Genomic DNA, 24,410 nt, shown 5'->3' with positions numbered 1-24,410 from the left:
TTCTGAATCTCTCCCCTCTCACCTTAAACCTATGCCCTCTAGTTTTAGACTCCCCTACCTTTGGGAAAAGATGTTGACTATCTACCTTATCTATGCCCCTCATTATTTTATAGACCTCTATAAGATCACCCCTAAGCCTCCTACGCTCCAGGGAAAAAAGTCCCAGTCTATCCAGCCTCTCCTTATAACTCAAACCATCAAGTCCCGGCAACATCCTAGTAAATCTTTTCTGCACTCTTTCTAGTTTAATAATATCCTTTCTATAATAGGGTGACCAGAACTGCACACAGTATTCCAAGTGTGGCCGTACCAATGTCTTGTACAACTTCAACAAGACGTCCCAACTCCTGTATTCAATGTTCTGACCAATGAAACCAAGCATGCCGAATGCCTTCTTCACCACCCTGTCCACGTGCGACTCCACCTTCAAGGAGCTATGAACCTGTACTCCTAGATCTCTTTGTTCTATAACTCTCCCCAACGCCATACCATTAACTGAATAGGTCCTGGCCTGATTCGATCTGCCAAAATGCATCACCTCACATTTATCTAAATTAAACTCCATCTGCCATTCGTCGGCCCACTGGCCTAATTGATCAAGATCCCGTTGCAATCCTAGATAACCTTCTTCACTATCCACTGTGCCACCAATCTTGGTGTCATCTGCAAACTTACTAACCATGCCTCCTAAATTCTCATCCAAATCATTAATATAAATCACAAATAACAGTGGACCCAGCACCGATCCCTGAGGCACACCACTGGTCACAGGCCTCCAGTTTGAAAAACAACCCTCTACAACCACCCTCTGTCTTCTGTCGTCCAGCCAATTTTGAATCCAATTGGCAACCTCACCCTGGATCCCGTGAGCTTTAACCTTCTGCAACAACCTACCATGCGGTACCTTGTCAAAGGCTTTGCTAAAGTCCATGTAGACAACGTCTACTGCACTGCCCTCATCTACCTTCTTGGTCACTCATAGAATCATAGAATCATAGAAGTTTACAGCATGGAAACAGGCCCTTCGGCCCAACCAGTCCATGCCGCCCAGTTTTTTACCATTAAGCTAGTCCCAGTTGCCCGCACTTGGCCCATAACCCTCTATACCCATCTTACCCATGTAACCATCTAAATGCTTTTTGAAAGACACAATTGTACCCGCTTCTACTACTACCTCTGGCAGCCCATTCCAGACACTCACTACCCTCTGAGTGAAGAAATTGCCCCTCTGGGCCCTTCTGAATCTCTCCCCTCTCACCTTAAACCTATGCCCTCTAGTTTTAGACTCCCCTACCTTTGGGAAAAGATGTTGACTATCTACCTTATCTATGCCCCTCATTATTTTATAGACCTCTATAAGATCACCCCTATGCCTCCTACGCTCCAGGGAAAAAAGTCCCAGTCTATCCAGCCTCTCCTTATAACTCAAACCATCAAGTCCCGGCAACATCCTAGTAAATCTTTTCTGCACTCTTTCTAGTTTAATAATATCCTTTCTATAATAGGGTGACCAGAACTGCACACAGTATTCCAAGTGTGGCCGTACCAATGTCTTGTACAACTTCAACAAGACGTCCCAACTCCTATATTCAATGTTCTGACCAATGAAACCAAGCATGCCGAATGCCTTCTTCACCACCCTGTCCACCTGCGACTCCACCTTCAAGGAGCTATGAACCTGTACTCCTAGATCTCTTTGTTCTATAACTCTCCCCAACGCCATACCATTAACTGAGTAGGTCCTGGCCTGATTCGATCTGCCAAAATGCATCACCTCACATTTCTCTAAATTAAACTCCATCTGCCATTCGTCGGCCCACTGGCCTAATTGATCAAGATCCCGTTGCAATCCTAGATAACCTTCTTCACTATCCACTATGCCACCAATCTTGGTGTCATCTGCAAACTTACTAACCATGCCTCCTAAATTCTCATCCAAATCATTAATATAAATCACAAATAACAGTGGACCCAGCACCGATCCCTGAGGCACACCACTGGTCACAGGCCTCCAGTTTGAAAAACAACCCTCTACAACCTTCTGTCGTCCAGCCAATTTTGAATCCAATTGGCAACCTCACCCTGGATCCCGTGAGCTTTAACCTTCTGCAACAACCTACCATGCGGTACCTTGTCAAAGGCTTTGCTAAAGTCCATGTAGACAACGTCTACTGCACTACCCTCATCTACCTTCTTGGTCACTCCCTCAAAAAACTCAATCAAATTTGTGAGACATGATTTTCCACGCACAAAGCCATGCTGACTGCCCCGAATCAGTCCTTGCTTCTCTAAATGCTTGTAGATCCTGTCTCTCAGAATACCTTCTAGCAACTTACCTACTACAGACGTTAGGCTCACCGGTCTGTAGTTCCCAGGCTTTTCCCTGCTGCCCTTCTTAAACAAGGGCACAACATTCGCCACTCTCCAATCTTCAGGCACCTCACCTGTGGCTGCCGATGATTCAAATATCTCGGTTAGGGGACCCGCAATTTCCTCCCTAGCCTCCCACAACATCCTGGGATACATTTCATCAGGTCCCGGGGATTTATCTACCTTGATGCGCTTTAAGACATCCAGCACCTCCTCCTCTGTAATATGCACACTTCTCAAGACATCACTATTTATTTCCCTTAGTTTCCTAACATCCATGCCTTTCTCCACCGTGAATACCGATGAGAAATATTCATTCAGGATCTCACCCAACTCTTGTGGCTCTGCACATAAATGCCCTTGTTGATCCTTAAGAGGCCCTACTCTGTCCCTAGTTACTCTTTTCCCCTTTATGTATCTGTAGAATCTCTTTGGATTCTCCCTTGCATTATTTGCCAAAGAAATTTCATGTCCCCTTTTTGCCCTCCTGATTTCCCTCTTAACTCTATTTCGACAATCTCTATACTCTTCAAGGGATCTACTTGATCCCAGTTGCTTATGTACTCCCTCAAAAAACTCAATCAAATTTGTGAGACATGATTTTCCACGCACAAAGCCATGCTGACTGCCCCGAATCAGTCCTTGCCTCTCTAAATGCTTGTAGATCCTGTCTCTCAGAATACCTTCTAGCAACTTACCTACTACAGACGTTAGGCTCACCGGTCTGTAGTTCCCAGGCTTTTCCCTGCTGCCCTTCTTAAACAAGGGCACAACATTCGCCACTCTCCAATCTTCAGGCACCTCACCTGTGGCTGCCGATGATTCAAATATCTCGGTTAAGGGACCCGCAATTTCCTCCCTAGCCTCCCACAACATCCTGGGATACATTTCATCAGGTCCCGGGGATTTATCTACCTTGATGCGCTTTAAGACTTCCAGCACCTCCTCCTCTGTAATATGCACACTTCTCAAGACATCACTATTTATTTCCCTTAGTTTCCTAACATCCATGCCTTTCTCCACCGTGAATACCGATGAGAAATATTCATTCAGGATCTCACCCAACTCTTGTGGCTCTGCACATAGATGTCCTTGTTGATCCTTAAGAGGCCCGACTCTGCCCGAGTTACTCTTTTCCCCTTTATGTATCTGTAGAATCTCTTTGGATTCTCCCTTGCATTATTTGCCAAAGCAATTTCATGTCCCCTTTTTGCCCTCCTGATTTCCCTCTTAACTCTATTTCGACAATCTCTATACTCTTCAAGGGATCTACTTGATCCCAGTTGCTTATGTACGTCATATGCCTCCTTCTTCTTTTTGACCAGAGTCTCAATATCTCGAGTCATCCAGGGTTCCCTACTTCTACCAGCCTTGCCCTTCACTCTAAAGGGAATGTGCTTACCCTGCACCCTGGTTAACACATTTTTAAAAGCCTCCCATTTACCAGCCGTCCCTTTGCCTGCCAATAGTCTCCCCCAATCTACCTCTGCAAGTTCCTGTCTGATACCATCAAAATTGGCCTTGCCCCAATTAAGAATTTTAACTCTTGGGCCAGACCTATCATTCTCCATAGCTATCTTAAAACTAATGGAATTATGGTCACTTGTCCCAAAGTGATCCCTCACTAGCACTTCTGTCACTTGCCCTTCCTTATTTCCCAAGACGAGGTCAAGTTTTGCCCCCTCTCTAGTCGGTCCATCCACATACTGAATGAGAAATTCCTCCTGAATACACTCAACAAATTTCCCTCCATCCAAGCCCCTAATGCTATGGCTGTCCCAGTCAATGTTGGGAAAGTTAAAGTCCCCTACTACTACCACCCTATTATTCTTGCAGCTATCTGTAATCTCCTTACATATTTGCTCCTCAATTTCCCGCTGACTATTTGGGGGCCTGTAGTACAGTCCTACCAAGGTGATCTCTCCCTTCTTATTTTTCAGTTCCACCCATATAGACTCAGTGGGCGAACCCTCGGATATATCCCCTCTAAGTACTGCCGTGATGTTCTCCCTAATCAAAAACGCCACTCCCCCTCCTCTCTTACCTCCTGTTCTATCCTTTCTATAGCATCTGTACCCCGGAACATTGAGCTGCCAGTCCTGCCCCTCCCTTAGCCATGTTTCAGTCATAGCTATAATATCCCAGTCCCATGTGCCCGTCCATGCCCTGAGTTCATCCGCTTTGCCCGTCAGGCCCCTTGCATTGAAATAAATGCAGTTTAATGTAGACCTTCCTTGCTCTCTGCCCTGCTTTCTCTGGTCATGCTTTACACACTCTCCCTTCCTGCCTTTTGTTTCTGTCCCCACTGACTTCCTACATCGGTTCCCATCCCCCTGGCACATTAGTTTAAACCCTCCCCAACTGCACTAGCAAACACCCCCCCGAGAAGACTTATACAAAGCAATACGAAAAAACATAGCCAATTTTAACAACAGTAAGAGAGGAACCCCCCCCCCCCCGCCCCAACTGCAGCCCCACCAACAATCCAAGGGGGGAGAGATGAAAAAACAAATAAACAAAAAAAAACCCAGAAAAAGAACAGACAAAGAAAATGGGCCCAATACAGGCCAACATATTGTCACTGAGTCCAAAGGTTCTCAAGCTCCCACCAGTCCTTTTCTTTTTGCATAGTCCAGCGCCTCATCGGGCGACTCAAAATAATGTTGTTGGTCTTCATGCATGATCCACAAGCGCGCAGGGTACAGCAGGCCGAACTTCACCTGCTTCTTAAAGAAGATCGCCTTGACCTGGTTGAAGCCTGCCCTCTTCCTCGCCACCTCCACGCTCAGGTCCTGGTACACCCGCAGGATGCTATTCTCCCACTTGCAACTTCGCGTGCGCTTGGCCCACCGCAGAATACATTCCTTATCCAGGAACCTGTGGAATCTCATCACCATCGCCCTTGGAGAGTCCCCCGCCCACAGCTTCCTGGCAAGCGCCCGACACGCCCTGTCCACCTCCAGCGGTCGGGGGAATGCCCCTTCGCCAAGCAGCTTTTCGAACATACCCGCCACGTATGCTCCTGCATCTGCTCCCTCAGCTCCCTGAGGAAGCCCGACAATTCTTAGATTCTGTGGGCAGGACCGGTTCTCAAGGTCTTCCACCTTTTCCAAGAGCCTTTTCTGCTGCTCTCGAAGCATCCCCACCTCCAGCTCCACCGCTGTTTGGTGCTCCTCTTGTTCCAGCAGCACCTTCTCCACCTTCTGAATCGCCCGGTCCTGGGTGCCCAGTCTGCTTTCCAGGCGATCAATTGACTCCTTGATCGGGTCCAGACATTCCCGCTTCTGTCTGGCGAAACCATCCTGGATGGCCTGCATCACTGGGTCCGCTGCACGCTGCGCTGCCACCCCAGGGATCGGCCCCTCGGCCATACTGACTCCAGTTCCAGCTTCCACACCACTCACTACTGGCTTCTTGTTCCTGCCCTTTCGCACGCTTCTAATCCTTTTTTCCATAAACCAATGCGAGGAAACCGTGCCCAGCTGCCTCAGCCAACAAACCTTCTGATTAAAATCAAAGAAAAATCCAGGGAAAAGGTCCAAAAGCCCAACCAAAGCAGGAGCCACCAAATGTGCGACCTACTCCTCCATAGTCGTCACCGGAAGTCTCGAGATGATTCAGTAAGACATTTGATAAGGTTCCCCATGGTAGGCTCATTCAGAAAGTTAAGGGGGATGGGATACAGGGAAATTTGGCTGTCTGGATACAGAATTGGCTGGCCGAACGAAGACAGCGAGTGGTAGTAGATGGAAAGTATTCCGCCTGGAGGTCGGTGACCAGTGGTGTCCTGCAAGGATCTGTTCTGGGACCTCTGTTCTTTGTGGTTTTTATAAATGACTTGGATGAGGAAGTGGAAGGGTGGGTTAGAAAATTTGCTGATGACACAAAGGTTGGAGTTGTTGATAGTGTTGAGGGCTGTTGCAGGTTACAATAGGACTTTGACAGGGTGCAGAGCTGGGCTGAAAAGTGGCAGATGGAGTTCAACCTTGATGAATGTGAAGTGATTCATTTTGGAAGGTCGAATTTGAAGCTGAATACAGGGTTAAAGGCAGGATTCTTCGAAGTGTGGAAGAACAGAGGGATCTTGGGGTCCATGTACACAGATCCCTCTAAGTTGCCACCCAGGTTGATAGGGTTGTTAAGAAGGCATGTGGTGTGTTGGCTTTCATTAACAGGGGCATTGACTTTAAGAGCTGCAAGGTTTTCCTGCAGCTTTATAAAACCCTGGTTAGAAATCACTTGGAATATTGTGTCCAGTTCTGGTCGCCTCACTATAGGAAGGATGTGGATGCTTTGGAGAGGGTACAGAGGAGATTTACTAGGATGCTGCCTGGACTGGAGGGCATGTCTTATGAAGAAAGGTTGAGGGGGCTAGGGCTTTTCTCACTGGAGCGAAGGAAGAGAGGTGACTTGATAGAGGTGTACAAGGTGATGAGAGGCATGGATAGAGTGGATAGCCAGATACTTTTCCCCAGAATGGAAATGGCTGTCATGAGGGGACATAATTTTAAGGTGATTGGAGAAAGGTATAGGGGAGATGTCAGAGGTCGGTTCTTTACACAGAGAGTGGTGGGTGTGTGGAATGCACTGCCAGCAGAGGTGGTGGAGTCAGAGTCATTAAGGACATTTAAGCGACTCTTAGACAGGCACATGGACAGCAGTAAATTGAAGGGGTGTAGGTTAGGTTGATTTTAGATTCGGATAAATGGTCGGCACATCTTGGACAAAGGGCGTATACTGTGCTTTACTGTTATATGTCCTAAGTAACTCTGGGATTGTTTGAGGAACAAAGTCACTTTTGACTAGAGTAACTATTTAAAAAACCAAGACCCAGCCTGATATGGACACCCCCCATACACGACCCCAAAGCAGACACAGAACACCAACCCCACCTCCAATTCAATCCTCCTTCCGACCTGACCCCGACCAACCCAACCTGACACCGCCCCAACCAAACCCCACCACCTTCGTCCCAAACCCCCCCTCCAAAAACGTGTCCCGACTGCCCTCCACAACCCCTGACACTGCCCGAAACCCCCTGCCAACCTGCTCCCTCCACACCACCCTCCCTCACCCTAGCCTGACCCAGCCCCTCCCCCTGCCCTCCCTGCGACCCCCACTCCTGGTCCAACCCAGTACAAAGCCCCCACCCCGGTGCAAACCCACCCGACTTACCCCAACCCCAACTGATCAGTCCCCTCCCTGGGAAGATGCTCCACTTCCAGGTCTGCCTCCCCCTCGTGGTCCCCACCCCTCCCCCCCCCCCCACCCCAGTGGCTCCTCCACCTCCATCTCCAGTCTGCCTTCCCATCCGGCCCACTGCACACCAATCTTCCCCACCACATTCTCTCTCCTCTGCCCCATTCCTCCCCCTGCCCCACTGTCTCCACCCCCCACTTCCATGCCCCCTCCGCTCTGGTCTGCCCCACCCCCTACCCTCGGCTGCCTCTCCCCCTCCCCTCCAGTTTGCCCTACACCATACCCTCCAGTTCAACCCGGTCTGCACCCCCCCCCCCCCCCCATCTCCCCTTCCCTGAATCACACCCAAGTTCTGTTGGAAATGGGATGTGTGACTTCAGGATCTGGGAACCCGGTGCCATTTTGGATAAGGCGCAGTCTCCACAACTCCGCAAAAGTCTGGGCCCCGGTGTTCCCAGCTGGGGTGGCAGTCGGAAAGAATGTGTAAAAGTAACTAATTAAATCCGCACTTTACACCATTATAATTTCATAAATGTTACTCCCCTCTCTAAAACCAAACGAGAGAAAATCCCATTGGTTCCCAAGTGATCCTTCATTCAACAAAAGGTAAAAGGAATCTTCTAATCCTGTTTCTCTTCATTTCAGATGACAATGAGTGTGGTGATACTCAATCTATTTCAAACGCAAGGTGTGGTGTGTACACGGAATGTCACAATACATTTGGGAGTTTCTATTGTACCTGCAGGAAAGGATACATCACCCAGGCAGGAAATGCTAACTTTACCACAATGACAAACTGCCACGGTAAAGAAATTGTTCACGTACCATGCTTGTTGCTGTAAAATTTGCATGTATGTATTTTCCCTCTTTGTCCAACCCCATTATTTATAAATACCTCTATTTGACTTCCATGAAAATGTTGACAATCTACCTCACTAATCTATTTGTTCTCCGGGCAGCGCTGGCGGGGTGTTTTGTCTGCCTGCAGAAGTAGCACTTGGGCACCCCAGGGTTGGCAGGCTGTCGCGCGGCGCAGCCTTGGGATTGGCTGAGGGCGGTCACTGGTGGGGTCCACAATGTCCAGGAGGGGTTTGCCGTGCGGTCGGAGTATAAATGTGTGTGTTCACCGAGCTGCAGCCATTTCGGCAGCAGCTGTAGGCCACACATCTCTGCGTAATAAAGCCTCGATTACTCTTTACTCTCGTCTTGTCGTAATTGATATTGCATCAATTTATTACCCAGAGATTTTACAGCGATGGACCTTCGCATCAAGCCAGATCGCCTGCAGCTGCACCCTCAAGCAGCCAATGCCACGTCGGCCTTCGACCACTGGCTAGCTTGCTTTGAAGCCTACATCGGATCAGCGACAGAACAACCCTCAGAAGCACAGAAACTCCAGATCCTGTACACACGGTTGAGCTCCGATATCTTTCCTCTTATCCGGGACGCGCCCAACTACACTGTGGCCATTGCGCTTCTGAAGGAGAACTACACCCGGCCGATCAACAAACTCTAAGCCAGGCACCTTCTCATTGGACGATTTCAGGTGTGCCCTGCACTCCCTGGCTAGGAACTGCAATTGCCAGGCAGTTTCTGCATTCCAAACTCCTAATCAGGGACGCATTTGTTACGGGCATAGGGTCGGTGTACATCCGCCAGCGCCTCTTAGAAGGGGGTACGCTCGACCTCACGGCGATCAAGAAACTCGCGACCTCGCTAACGGTCGCCTCCAGTAATGTGCAAGCGTACGTCCCCGACCGCACGCCAATCCCCTCCTGGACATCGTGGACCCCACCAGTGACCGCCCCCAGCCAATCTCAAGCCTGCGCCGCGCGACAGCCAGCCAACCCCGGGGGGCCCAAGTGCTATTTCTGCGGGCAGACAAAACACCCCGCCAGCGCTGCCTGGCGCGGAGCTCACTCTGCAAGGCCTGCGGGAAGAAAGGGCATTTCGCTGCGGTGTGCCAGGCCCGGTTGATCGCCGCTGTAAGCCGCCCATTGTTCCTGCACCCACCATGTGCGATCCGTGGGTAATGCCATTTTCGCCCCCGGAGCCCACGTGCGGCCCGTCGGCGCCGCCAACTTCCCCCCATCATACCTCATGCGGCAGGCGGGCGCCACCATCTTTAAAGCCACCTTCTTCGGCGCCATTTTGGACGGTGCCTCAGGACTCCTGCTCGTCAGGCATCTCATCGGGCCACTCATTGCCCGCAACCGCCGCCGACCAGCCCGGGGCCCAGAAACACCAGCTGCAGCTCGCCTCCATCACGCTTGACCAGTCCCGGCCACACACCTCGCAACCGTGACGACAGTGAAAGTCGATGGCCACAAGGCACCTTGCCTTCTCGACCCCGGGAGCACGGAGAGCTTCATCCACCCTGATACGGTAAGGCGCCGCTCCCTCGCGGTACACCCCATTACCCAACGAATCTCCCTGGCCGCCGGATCCCACTCCATGGAAATCCGGGGGTACTGCACCGCCACCCTCACTGTCCAGGACGTAGAGTTCAGCAACTTCCGGCTCTACGACCTCCCCAACCTCTGCCCTGCCTTGCTACTCGGCCTGGACTTCCAGTGCAACCTCCAAAGCCTAACCCTGAAATTCGGCGGGCCCCTACCACCCCTCACCATGTGCAGCCTCACGACCCTTAAGGTCGAGCCACCTTCCCTGTATGCGAACCTCACCCCGGATTGCAAACCGGTCGCCACCAGGATCAGACGGTACAGTGCCCAGGACAGGACCTTCATCAGGTCGGAGGTCCAGCAGCTGCTGCGGGAAGGCATCATCGAGGCCAGCAACAGCCCTTGGAGAGCCCAAGTGGTAGTTGTAAACACTGGGGAGAAACACAGGATGGTCATTGACTACAGTCAGACCATCAATCGGTACACGCAGCTCGACGCGTACCCCCTCCCATGCATATCTGATATGGTCAATCAGATTGCACCGTACCGGGTCTTCTCTACAGTGGACCTGAAATCTGCCTACCACCAGCTCCCCATCCGCAAGGCAGACCGCCAATATACGGCGTTTGAAGCAGACGGCCGCATTTACCACTTCCTTAGGGTCCCCTTCAGCGTCACTAACGGGGTCTCGGTCTTCCAACGGGAGATGGACCGAATGGTTGACCGGTACGGACTGCGGGCCACCTTCCCGTACCTGGATAACGTCACCATCTGCGGCCACAACCAGCAGGACCACGACGCGAACCTTTCCAAATTTCTCCACACCGCCAAACTCCTGAACCTGACGTATAACAAGGAGAAGTGCGTGTTCAGCACCAACCGCTTAGCCATCCTTGGCTATGTGTTGCAAAATGGAGTTCTAGGGCCCGACCCAGATCGCATGCACCCCCTCATGTAACTCCCCCTACCCCACTGCCCCAAGGCCCTCAAACGATGCGTGGGGTTCTTCTCATATTATGCCCAGTGGGTCCCTAACTATGCGGACAAGGCCCGCCCACTCATTCACTCCACAGCTTTCCCCCTGATGGCTGAGGCTCACCAGGCCTTCAACCGTATCAAGGCCGACATAGCCAAGGCCGCGATGCACGCGGTCGATGAGTCCTTCCCCTTTCAAGTGGAGAGCGATGCATCGGACGTCGCTCTAGCCGCCACCCTCAACCAGGCAGGCATTCTTTTCCCGCACCCTCCACGCCTCCGAAATTCGGCACTCCTCCGTCGAAAAGGAGGCCCAAGCCATCGTTGAAGCTGTGCGGCGTTGGAGGCATTATCTGGCTGGTAGGAGATTCACTCTCCTCACTGACCAACGGTCGGTTGCCTTCATGTTCAATAACACACAGCGGGGCAAGATCAAAAATGATTAAATCTTGAGGTGGAGGATCGAGCTCTCCACCTACAATTACGAGATTTTGTATCGCCCCGGTAAGCTCAACGAGCCCCCTGATGACCTATCCCGAGGTACATGTGCCAGCGCACAAGTGGACCAACTCCGGGCCCTACACGATGGTCTCTATCACCCAGGGGTCACCCGGTTCTTTCACTTCATAAAGGCCTGCAACCTGGCCTACTCCATTGCGGAAGTCAGGGCGGTCACCAAAGACTGTCAGGTCTGCGCAGAATGCAAACCGCGCTTCTACCGGCCAGACCGAGCGCACCTGGTGAAGGCCTCCCACCCCTTTGCACGCCTCAGCATGGACTTCAAAGGGCCCTCCCCTCCTCCGACCGAAACACGTACTTCCTTAACGTGGTCGACGAATACTCCAGATTCCCCTTCGCCATCCCATGCCCCGATATGACGTCTGCCACAGTCATCAAGGCCCTCAATACCACCATCACTCTGTTTGGCTTCCCTGCTTACATCCACAGCGACAGGGGATCCTCCTTTATGAGTGATGAGCTGCGTCAATTCCTGCTCCGCAAGGGCATTGCCTCGAGCAGGACGACCAGCTACAACCCCCGGGGAAACGGGAGGGTGGAGAGGGAGAATGGGATGGTCTGGAAGGCCGTCCAGCTGGCCCTACGGTCTAAAAATCTCCCGGTCTCCTGCTGGCAGGAGGTCGTCCCCAACGCCCTCCACTCCATCCGATCGACACTTTGCACTGCGACTAATGCAAACCACCATGAACATCTCCTTTCCTTCCCCAGGAAGTCCATTTCCGGGGTTTTGCTCCCAACGTGGCTGGCAACTCCAGGACCCGTTCTCCTGCGCAAACACGTGCGGCTCCACAAGGCAGACCCGTTGGTTGAGAGAGTACAGCTACTCCATGCAAACCCGCAGTACGCCTACGTGGCGTACCCCGACGCCCGCCAAGACACAGTCTCCCTCAGAGACCTGGCACCAGCTGGGTCCCCCCCCCCCCCCCCCCCCCCGCAACTGCCCCGTCGCCACCCATCCCCCCCGCAGCGCACCTCACCACAGCCCCCGCTCCAGGATCCGTCCTCCCATTGGTTCCACCCGGGGATGAAGATGAGGACTACATGCTCCCGGAATCACCGGCGACCAAGCCGCCGCCTGCATCGCCACCGGGACTGCGGCGCTCACAACGGAGAATCAAAGCATCCGACCGGCTGAATTTGTGAACTTTTCCAGAACTGTACACCTTTAAAAAAATGCTCAATTTACATGTAAATAGTTTTCCGCCACCCCCGCCGGACTCTTTTTTAACAGGGGGTGAATGTGGTAGTCATCACTGTTGTATATAGTGCACGTATAAGAGGTAATATGGTAAGGCTCCTGTACTACAGGTATGGGGGTAGATCCCTGCCTGCTGGCTCCGCCCAGTAGGTGGAGTATAAATGTGTGTGCTCACCGAGCTGCAGCCATTTCGGCAGCAGCTGTAGGAGGCCACACATCTCTGCGCAATAAAGCCTCGATTACTCTCCACTCTCGTCTCGTCGTAATTGATAGTGCATCAACCTGATCAGCCAGTCATCCCCATGAGCTCTACATATGTTTCCAGAGCCTTGTCTGGGTCATTTAGCAGACTTGCATTTTGTAAAGAACATGTCACAACCTTAGGATGTCCTAAAGAAGATATCAGCCAATGAAATATTTTGAAAATGCAACTGCTGCTGCAATGAGAAGACACAGCAGGTTATTTAAGCAGAGCACAAGTAAGCAATGAGACAATGCCCAGATACCAGTAATCTGTATTTGTGGTGTTGGTTGAGGAATAGGAAATTGGGGAGAACTTTGCTGTTCCTCTTTGACACAGTATCGTGGGATCTTTGACATCTCTCATAACCCCCACCAGGACTACGTGGAAACCAGGGTCGATCTCCCCGTGGGACTCGTGGTGTACGAGTTTCCCAGGTAGGGAGCGGAGGACACCCAGCTGGGGCTCGTTAAGGGCTCGGAGTTGGTAGCTGTCCCAACGGGGACTGGATTGGGAGAGAGTTACTGCCATGGGCAGAATATTGTACCTAGTTCAATAAATCCTTGTTTCCTCTACCACTGGCCTCCTCGATAGAGCACAACCTATCTTGTCTTCGGGGCCAGGGGTTGGTTGAGCCCACTGATCACTGGTCCTATATCGTCCTATTCCTTTGTCGTGAGGGGATGAAGGTGGCCGAGCGGTCAGGTCATTCCCCCCTGCCGGAGTCTGGACTGCGAGTCGCCTGGACATCGGAGAGACGGAATGCTGAAAGTGATGTTGTCTCGTGCTCTGATCGTTGGGATCCTTGAGAGATCCTGGAGTGCTCATTGATCCTGATTTATCCTTTACCTTTTTTAAATAATCTTATTATTGGCATTTTCAATATTATATACATTGCTGTTTGTTTTTGTTTATTGTACAGTACAAAAGTTTTTTTACATAAGTTTCTTTATTTAGTTTTGTCGCAGTCTGACTTGGCGTACAATCCTCCTTACCCCACCCCCCATCAGCCCTCCTCTTTATAACACTCCCCTCCTCGATTTTCCCACAGAGTCCCCCTTCTTTACTGTCCGTGTTCATCAGGTCCTCTAATAGTCTGGTCTCTGGGGCCCTGGGGTATCCTACTGTCTCTTTACGGAGGAAGTGTTTCATTTGTAGGTGTCTCATTTCCTGTCCTGTCGGTGGTTCCCAATCCTCCGTCAGTTCGTTCAGCGTCGCTAATCTGTTCCCTATATAGAAGTCCCTAACTGTCAGTGTTCCCCCGTCCTGTCTCCATTTTTTAAAGGTTGTGTCTAGCATGGCTGGTGGGAACCTGCGGTTTCCGCACACGGGGGCCATGGGGGACATCTTGGTCAGCCCAAAGTGTTGCCTTATTTGGTTCCAAATTTTCAGTGTGGCCACTACTATTACGGGCCAGGGTTTAGAGAACCCCAAAGTGTATCATGCAGTTCACCTGACCCACAACTTTAAATAGATTTTTGGTTATGGGGAGCACAAGGGCCCACTTTACAGGTGTGATTCAACAGAGAACTAAGAGTATTTTTAAACAAAAACAATGTTTATTCTATGAATCCAGTTAACATTTTAAACACACAATATCAACTCAAATACTCCCCCAAAGAATACAGTACTCCATAAGTAACCCTTAATCTTTCCTCGCAACATCCATAAGACAAATTCCCTCTTCAACACAGACATCAGGTTTAAATTCTCTACTGAGAGCAGTTATCACTTTTAAATTAGCAAGTGAGTTGAAGACATTCCTTTCATGCAGAAATAAATCAGAATTACACCTGGTTCTGCTGGATACAGCTCCCAATCTGCAACACAAAACTAAACACACCCTGACAGCCCAAAGCGAAAGTAAAACAGACAGACAGCCCAGTTCCACCCAATCTCTGACATCACTGCAGCTATTTGACAAACACCCATTTCTTAAAGGTACACTCACATGACACTACCATGGGGCAAGATGTGTATTTTGCCGAGGGGGACGGGAGTGCTACGATGGCTAGGGCCCGGGGGGTCGTTCCCTTGCAGTAGGCCTCCTCCTTCCGCACCCACTCCGAGTTGGGTTCGTGTACCCATCCCCTCACTCTTTTCGCTGTTGCGCCCAGTGGTAATATTGCAGACTTGGTAGTGTCAGGCCTCCCTTAATGTTCCTCCTTTGCAGTGTTGATTTGGGGACTCTCGGCGTCTTACCCCCCCCCACCCCCCCCCCCCCCCACACACACACACACACACACACACATACGCTATAATTAAGCGCTGTCTATGTTTTGGAAGAAGGCCTTGGGGATTGTGGTAGTCACCATTGTTGTATTATATTGTATATACTGGTATTATGGTAAGGCCCCTGTGCTACAGGTACGGGGGTAGATCCCTGCCTGCTGGCTCCGCCCAGTAAGCGGAGTATAAATGTGTGTGCTCTCCGAACAGCAGCCATTTCGCCAGCTGCTGTAGGAGGCCACACACCTCTGTGTAATAAAGTCTCGATTACTCTCTACTCTCGTCTCGTCGTAATTGATAGTGCATCAGGGATGAAGATCGGTATAGATCTAAACAGGAAGATGGACCTCAGCAGCACGTTCATTTTGATCACTAAGAAGAGTGGGAGTGAGCCCCACCTCTGTCAGTCCTTTTTGACTTCCTCCATCAGGCTTGTCAGGTTCCACTTGTGGATCTGTGACCAGTCTCTGGCTATTTGGTTGCCCAGGTATCAGAATCTATTTTGGACTACTTTAAACAGGAGCCCCTCCAGCTCTGTCCCTCCCCCATTTGGGTTCACTGGGAATGCATCACTCTTGCCCAGGTTGAGTTTGTGACGTGAGAAGGTTCCAAACTCTTTCAGGATTTGCATGATTGCTTTCAGTCCTTCCTGTGGCTTTCAGACGTACAGGAGCAAGTCATCCGCAGAGAGTGATACTTTGTGCTCACTGTCTCCTCTTTGAATGCCCCTCCACCTTTTCGCGTCCCACAGAGCTATCGTCAGGGGTTTGATATTGCTAGTGCATACAGGAGCAGGGACAGTGGGCATCCCTGCCTTGTGTCTCTTTGTAGCTCAAAGTATTCAGAGATGGTAGCAGAACAAAATGAGGTAATCCGAGCATTCGCGTTGTACAGGAGTCTCACCTAAGTGGCGAATCCTGCTCCTAGCCCAAACCCTTCCAGTACCTCGAGGAGGTACAAAGAACAAAGAAAGAACAAAGAAATGTACAGCACAGGAACAGGCCCTTCGGCCCTCCAAGCCCGTGCCGACCATGCTGCCCGACTAAACTACAATCTTCTACAGTTCCTGGGTCCGTATCCTTCTATTCCCATCCTATTCATGTATTTGTCAAGATGCCCCTTAAATGTCACTACCGTCCCTGCTTCCACCACCTCCTCCGGCAGCGAGTTCCAGGCACCCACTACCCTCTGCGTAAAAAAACTTGCCTCGTACATCTACTCTAAACCTTGCCCCTCTCACCTTAAACCTATGCCCCCTAGTAATTGACCCCTTTACCCCGGGGAAAAGCTTCTGACTATCCACTCTGTCTATGCCCCTCATAATTTTGTATACCTCTATCAGGTCTCCCCTCAACCTCCTTCGTTCCAGTGAGAACAAACCGAGTTTATTCAACCGCTCCTCATAGCTAATGCCCTCCATACCAGGCAACATTCTGGTAAATCTCTTCTGCACCCTCTCTAAAGCCTCCACATCCTTCTGGTAGTGTGGCGACCAGAATTGAACACTATACTCCAAGTGTGGCCTAACTAAGGTTCTATACAGCTGCAACATGACTTGCCAATTCTTATACTCAATGCCCCGGCCAATGAAGGCAAGCATGCCGTATGCCTTCTTGACTACCTTCTCCACCTTGTTGCCCCTTTCAATGACCTGTGGACCTGTACTCCTAGATCTCTTTGACTTTCAATACTCTTGAGGGTTCTACCATTCACTGTATATTCCCTACCTGCATTAGACCTTCCAAAATGCATTACCTCACATTTGTCCGGATTAAACTCCATCTGCCATCTCTCCGCCCAAGTCTCCAAACAATCTAAATCCTGCTGTATACTCCGACAGTCCTCATCGCTATCCGCAATTCCACCAACCTTTGTGTCGTCTGCAAACTTACTAATCAGACCAGCCACATTTTCCTCCAAATCATTTATATATACTACAAAGAGCAAAGGTCCCAGCACTGATCCCTGTGGAACACCACTGGTCACAGCCCTCCAATGAGAAAAGCATCCTTCCATTACAACACTCTGCCTTCTATGGCCTAGCCAGTTCTGTACCACCTTGCCAGCTCACCCCTGATCCCGTGCGACTTCACCTTTTGTACTAGTCTACCATGAGGGACCTTGTCAAAGGCCTTACTGAAGTCCATATAGACAACATCCACTGCCCTACCTGCATCAATCATCTTAGTGACCTCCTCGAAAAACTCTATCAAGTTAGTGAGACACGACCTCCCCTTCACAAAACCGTGCTGCCTCTCACTAATACGTCCATTTGCTTCCAAATGGGAGTAGATCCTGTCTCGAAGAATTCTCTCCAGTAATTTCCCTACCACTGAAGTAAGGCTCACCGGCCTGTAGTTCCCGGGATTATCCTTGCTACCCTTCTTAAACAGAGGAACAACATTGGCTATTCTCCAGTCCTCCGGGACATCCCTTGAATACAGCGAGGATCCAAAGATTTCTGTCAAGGCCCCAGCAATTTCCTCTCCAGCCTCCTTCAGTATTCTGGGGTAGATCCCATCAGGCCCTGGGGACTTATCTACCTTAATATTTTTTAAGACACCCAACACCTCGTCTTTTTGGATCACAATGTGACCCAGGCTATCTACACCCCCTTCTCCAGACTCAACATCTACCAATTCCTTCTCTTTAGTGAATACTGATGCAAAGTATTCATTTAGTACCTCGCCCATTTCCTCTGGCTCCACACATAGATTTCCTTGCCTATCCTTCAGTGGGCCAACCCTTTCCCTGGCTACCCTCTTGTTTTTTATGTACGTGTAAAAAGCCTTGGGATTTTCCTTAACCCTATTTGCCAATGACTTTTCGTGACCCCTTCTAGCCCTCCTGACTCCTTGCTTAAGTTCCTTCCTACTTTCCTTATATTCCACGCAGGCTTCGTCTGTTCCCAGCCTTTTAGCCCTGACAAATGCCTCCTTTTTCTTTTTGACGAGGCCTACAATATCACTCGTCATCCAAGGTTCCCGAAAATTGCCGTATTTATCCTTCTTCCTCACAGGAACGTGCCGGTCCTGTATTCCTTTCAACTTTCATGTCCCCTTTTTGCCCTCCTGATTTCCCTCTTAACTCTATTTCGACAATCTCTATACTCTTCAAGGGATCTACTTGATCCCAGTTGCTTATGTACGTCATATGCCTCCTTCTTCTTTTTGACCAGAGTCTCAATATCTCGAGTCATCCAGGGTTCCCTACTTCTACCAGCCTTGCCCTTCACTCTAAAGGGAATGTGCTTACCCTGCACCCTGGTTAACACATTTTTAAAAGCCTCCCATTTACCAGCCGTCCCTTTGCCTGCCAATAGTCTCCCCCAATCTACCTCTGCAAGTTCCTGTCTGATACCATCAAAATTGGCCTTGCCCCAATTAAGAATTTTAACTCTTGGGCCAGACCTATCATTCTCCATAGCTATCTTAAAACTAATGGAATTATGGTCACTTGTCCCAAAGTGATCCCTCACTAGCACTTCTGTCACTTGCCCTTCCTTATTTCCCAAGACGAGGTCAAGTTTTGCCCCCTCTCTAGTCGGTCCATCCACATACTGAATGAGAAATTCCTCCTGAATACACTCAACAAATTTCCCTCCATCCAAGCCCCTAATGCTATGGCTGTCCCAGTCAATGTTGGGAAAGTTAAAGTCCCCTACTACTACCACCCTATTATTCTTGCAGCTATCTGTAATCTCCTTACATATTTGCTCCTCAATTTCCCGCTGACTATTTGGGGGCCTGTAGTACAGTCCTACCAAGGTGATCTCTCCCTTCTTATTTTTCAGTTCCACCCATATAGACTCAGTGGGCGAACCCTCGGATATATCCCCTCTAAGTACTGCCGTGATGTTCTCCCTAATCAAAAACGCCACTCCCCCTCCTCTCTTACCTCCTGTTCTATCCTTTCTATAGCATCTGTACCCCGGAACATTGAGCTGCCAGTCCTGCCCCTCCCTTAGCCATGTTTCAGTCATAGCTATAATATCCCAGTCCCATGTGCCCGTCCATGCCCTGAGTTCATCCGCTTTGCCCGTCAGGCCCCTTGCATTGAAATAAATGCAGTTTAATGTAGACCTTCCTTGCTCTCTGCCCTGCTTTCTCTGGTCATGCTTTACACACTCTCCCTTCCTGCCTTTTGTTTCTGTCCCCACTGACTTCCTACATCGGTTCCCATCCCCCTGGCACATTAGTTTAAACCCTCCCCAACTGCACTAGCAAACACCCCCCCGAGAAGACTTATACAAAGCAATACGAAAAAACATAGCCAATTTTAACAACAGTAAGAGAGGAACCCCCCCCCCCCGCCCCAACTGCAGCCCCACCAACAATCCAAGGGGGGAGAGATGAAAAAACAAATAAACAAAAAAAAACCCAGAAAAAGAACAGACAAAGAAAATGGGCCCAATACAGGCCAACATATTGTCACTGAGTCCAAAGGTTCTCAAGCTCCCACCAGTCCTTTTCTTTTTGCATAGTCCAGCGCCTCATCGGGCGACTCAAAATAATGTTGTTGGTCTTCATGCATGATCCACAAGCGCGCAGGGTACAGCAGGCCGAACTTCACCTGCTTCTTAAAGAAGATCGCCTTGACCTGGTTGAAGCCTGCCCTCTTCCTCGCCACCTCCACGCTCAGGTCCTGGTACACCCGCAGGATGCTATTCTCCCACTTGCAACTTCGCGTGCGCTTGGCCCACCGCAGAATACATTCCTTATCCAGGAACCTGTGGAATCTCATCACCATCGCCCTTGGAGAGTCCCCCGCCCACAGCTTCCTGGCAAGCGCCCGACACGCCCTGTCCACCTCCAGCGGTCGGGGGAATGCCCCTTCGCCAAGCAGCTTTTCGAACATACCCGCCACGTATGCTCCTGCATCTGCTCCCTCAGCTCCCTGAGGAAGCCCGACAATTCTTAGATTCTGTGGGCAGGACCGGTTCTCAAGGTCTTCCACCTTTTCCAAGAGCCTTTTCTGCTGCTCTCGAAGCATCCCCACCTCCAGCTCCACCGCTGTTTGGTGCTCCTCTTGTTCCAGCAGCACCTTCTCCACCTTCTGAATCGCCCGGTCCTGGGTGCCCAGTCTGCTTTCCAGGCGATCAATTGACTCCTTGATCGGGTCCAGACATTCCCGCTTCTGTCTGGCGAAACCATCCTGGATGGCCTGCATCACTGGGTCCGCTGCACGCTGCGCTGCCACCCCAGGGATCGGCCCCTCGGCCATACTGACTCCAGTTCCAGCTTCCACACCACTCACTACTGGCTTCTTGTTCCTGCCCTTTCGCACGCTTCTAATCCTTTTTTCCATAAACCAATGCGAGGAAACCGTGCCCAGCTGCCTCAGCCAACAAACCTTCTGATTAAAATCAAAGAAAAATCCAGGGAAAAGGTCCAAAAGCCCAACCAAAGCAGGAGCCACCAAATGTGCGACCTACTCCTCCATAGTCGTCACCGGAAGTCTCGAGATGATTCAGTAAGACATTTGATAAGGTTCCCCATGGTAGGCTCATTCAGAAAGTTAAGGGGGATGGGATACAGGGAAATTTGGCTGTCTGGATACAGAATTGGCTGGCCGAACGAAGACAGCGAGTGGTAGTAGATGGAAAGTATTCCGCCTGGAGGTCGGTGACCAGTGGTGTCCTGCAAGGATCTGTTCTGGGACCTCTGTTCTTTGTGGTTTTTATAAATGACTTGGATGAGGAAGTGGAAGGGTGGGTTAGAAAATTTGCTGATGACACAAAGGTTGGAGTTGTTGATAGTGTTGAGGGCTGTTGCAGGTTACAATAGGACTTTGACAGGGTGCAGAGCTGGGCTGAAAAGTGGCAGATGGAGTTCAACCTTGATGAATGTGAAGTGATTCATTTTGGAAGGTCGAATTTGAAGCTGAATACAGGGTTAAAGGCAGGATTCTTCGAAGTGTGGAAGAACAGAGGGATCTTGGGGTCCATGTACACAGAGCCCTCTAAGTTGCCACCCAGGTTGATAGGGTTGTTAAGAAGGCATGTGGTGTGTTGGCTTTCATTAACAGGGGCATTGACTTTAAGAGCTGCAAGGTTTTCCTGCAGCTTTATAAAACCCTGGTTAGAAATCACTTGGAATATTGTGTCCAGTTCTGGTCGCCTCACTATAGGAAGGATGTGGATGCTTTGGAGAGGGTACAGAGGAGATTTACTAGGATGCTGCCTGGACTGGAGGGCATGTCTTATGAAGAAAGGTTGAGGGGGCTAGGGCTTTTCTCACTGGAGCGAAGGAAGAGAGGTGACTTGATAGAGGTGTACAAGGTGATGAGAGGCATGGATAGAGTGGATAGCCAGATACTTTTCCCCAGAATGGAAATGGCTGTCATGAGGGGACATAATTTTAAGGTGATTGGAGAAAGGTATAGGGGAGATGTCAGAGGTCGGTTCTTTACACAGAGAGTGGTGGGTGTGTGGAATGCACTGCCAGCAGAGGTGGTGGAGTCAGAGTCATTAAGGACATTTAAGCGACTCTTAGACAGGCACATGGACAGCAGTAAATTGAAGGGGTGTAGGTTAGGTTGATTTTAGATTCGGATAAATGGTCGGCACATCTTGGACAAAGGGCGTATACTGTGCTTTACTGTTATATGTCCTAAGTAACTCTGGGATTGTTTGAGGAACAAAGTCACTTTTGACTAGAGTAACTATTTAAAAAACCAAGACCCAGCCTGATATGGACACCCCCCATACACGACCCCAAAGCAGACACAGAACACCAACCCCACCTCCAATTCAATCCTCCTTCCGACCTGACCCCGACCAACCCAACCTGACACCGCCCCAACCAAACCCCACCACCTTCGTCCCAAACCCCCCCTCCAAAAACGTGTCCCGACTGCCCTCCACAACCCCTGACACTGCCCGAAACCCCCTGCCAACCTGCTCCCTCCACACCACCCTCCCTCACCCTAGCCTGACCCAGCCCCTCCCCCTGCCCTCCCTGCGACCCCCACTCCTGGTCCAACCCAGTACAAAGCCCCCACCCCGGTGCAAACCCACCCGACTTACCCCAACCCCAACTGATCAGTCCCCTCCCTGGGAAGATGCTCCACTTCCAGGTCTGCCTCCCCCTCGTGGTCCCCACCCCTCCCCCCCCCCCCACCCCAGTGGCTCCTCCACCTCCATCTCCAGTCTGCCTTCCCATCCGGCCCACTGCACACCAATCTTCCCCACCACATTCTCTCTCCTCTGCCCCATTCCTCCCCCTGCCCCACTGTCTCCACCCCCCACTTCCATGCCCCCTCCGCTCTGGTCTGCCCCACCCCCTACCCTCGGCTGCCTCTCCCCCTCCCCTCCAGTTTGCCCTACACCATACCCTCCAGTTCAACCCGGTCTGCACCCCCCCCCCCCCCCATCTCCCCTTCCCTGAATCACACCCAAGTTCTGTTGGAAATGGGATGTGTGACTTCAGGATCTGGGAACCCGGTGCCATTTTGGATAAGGCGCAGTCTCCACAACTCCGCAAAAGTCTGGGCCCCGGTGTTCCCAGCTGGGGTGGCAGTCGGAAAGAATGTGTAAAAGTAACTAATTAAATCCGCACTTTACACCATTATAATTTCATAAATGTTACTCCCCTCTCTAAAACCAAACGAGAGAAAATCCCATTGGTTCCCAAGTGATCCTTCATTCAACAAAAGGTAAAAGGAATCTTCTAATCCTGTTTCTCTTCATTTCAGATGACAATGAGTGTGGTGATACTCAATCTATTTCAAACGCAAGGTGTGGTGTGTACACGGAATGTCACAATACATTTGGGAGTTTCTATTGTACCTGCAGGAAAGGATACATCACCCAGGCAGGAAATGCTAACTTTACCACAATGACAAACTGCCACGGTAAAGAAATTGTTCACGTACCATGCTTGTTGCTGTAAAATTTGCATGTATGTATTTTCCCTCTTTGTCCAACCCCATTATTTATAAATACCTCTATTTGACTTCCATGAAAATGTTGACAATCTACCTCACTAATCTATTTGTTCTCCGGGCAGCGCTGGCGGGGTGTTTTGTCTGCCTGCAGAAGTAGCACTTGGGCACCCCAGGGTTGGCAGGCTGTCGCGCGGCGCAGCCTTGGGATTGGCTGAGGGCGGTCACTGGTGGGGTCCACAATGTCCAGGAGGGGTTTGCCGTGCGGTCGGAGTATAAATGTGTGTGTTCACCGAGCTGCAGCCATTTCGGCAGCAGCTGTAGGCCACACATCTCTGCGTAATAAAGCCTCGATTACTCTTTACTCTCGTCTTGTCGTAATTGATATTGCATCAATTTATTACCCAGAGATTTTACAGCGATGGACCTTCGCATCAAGCCAGATCGCCTGCAGCTGCACCCTCAAGCAGCCAATGCCACGTCGGCCTTCGACCACTGGCTAGCTTGCTTTGAAGCCTACATCGGATCAGCGACAGAACAACCCTCAGAAGCACAGAAACTCCAGATCCTGTACACACGGTTGAGCTCCGATATCTTTCCTCTTATCCGGGACGCGCCCAACTACACTGTGGCCATTGCGCTTCTGAAGGAGAACTACACCCGGCCGATCAACAAACTCTAAGCCAGGCACCTTCTCATTGGACGATTTCAGGTGTGCCCTGCACTCCCTGGCTAGGAACTGCAATTGCCAGGCAGTTTCTGCATTCCAAACTCCTAATCAGGGACGCATTTGTTACGGGCATAGGGTCGGTGTACATCCGCCAGCGCCTCTTAGAAGGGGGTACGCTCGACCTCACGGCGATCAAGAAACTCGCGACCTCGCTAACGGTCGCCTCCAGTAATGTGCAAGCGTACGTCCCCGACCGCACGCCAATCCCCTCCTGGACATCGTGGACCCCACCAGTGACCGCCCCCAGCCAATCTCAAGCCTGCGCCGCGCGACAGCCAGCCAACCCCGGGGGGCCCAAGTGCTATTTCTGCGGGCAGACAAAACACCCCGCCAGCGCTGCCTGGCGCGGAGCTCACTCTGCAAGGCCTGCGGGAAGAAAGGGCATTTCGCTGCGGTGTGCCAGGCCCGGTTGATCGCTGCTGTAAGCCGCCCATTGTTCCTGCACCCACCATGTGCGATCCGTGGGTAATGCCATTTTCGCCCCCGGAGCCCACGTGCGGCCCGTCGGCGCCGCCAACTTCCCCCCATCATACCTCATGCGGCAGGCGGGCGCCACCATCTTTAAAGCCACCTTCTTCGGCGCCATTTTGGACGGTGCCTCAGGACTCCTGCTCGTCAGGCATCTCATCGGGCCACTCATTGCCCGCAACCGCCGCCGACCAG

The 24,410-nt window shown here is 50.9% G+C and overlaps 1 protein-coding gene across 1 annotated transcript in view; it reads left to right on the top strand.

Annotated features, from left to right (window-relative positions):
- LOC140403311 (adhesion G protein-coupled receptor E1-like) overlaps positions 1–24,410 on the top strand; it is a 331,002-nt gene that overhangs the window by 34,274 nt on the left and 272,318 nt on the right. The window contains exons 3-4 of the mRNA XM_072491155.1: positions 8,215–8,373; positions 22,829–22,987. Coding sequence (XP_072347256.1) covers positions 8,215–8,373; positions 22,829–22,987 — 318 coding nt within the window. The remainder of the gene's footprint in view (positions 1–8,214; positions 8,374–22,828; positions 22,988–24,410) is intronic.

This window comes from Scyliorhinus torazame, chromosome 27, assembly GCF_047496885.1.
Source record: "Scyliorhinus torazame isolate Kashiwa2021f chromosome 27, sScyTor2.1, whole genome shotgun sequence".
NCBI lineage: Eukaryota > Metazoa > Chordata > Chondrichthyes > Carcharhiniformes > Scyliorhinidae > Scyliorhinus > Scyliorhinus torazame.
Note: the sequence above shows the minus strand (reverse complement) of the source record. Positions and strands in the feature narration are given on the sequence as shown.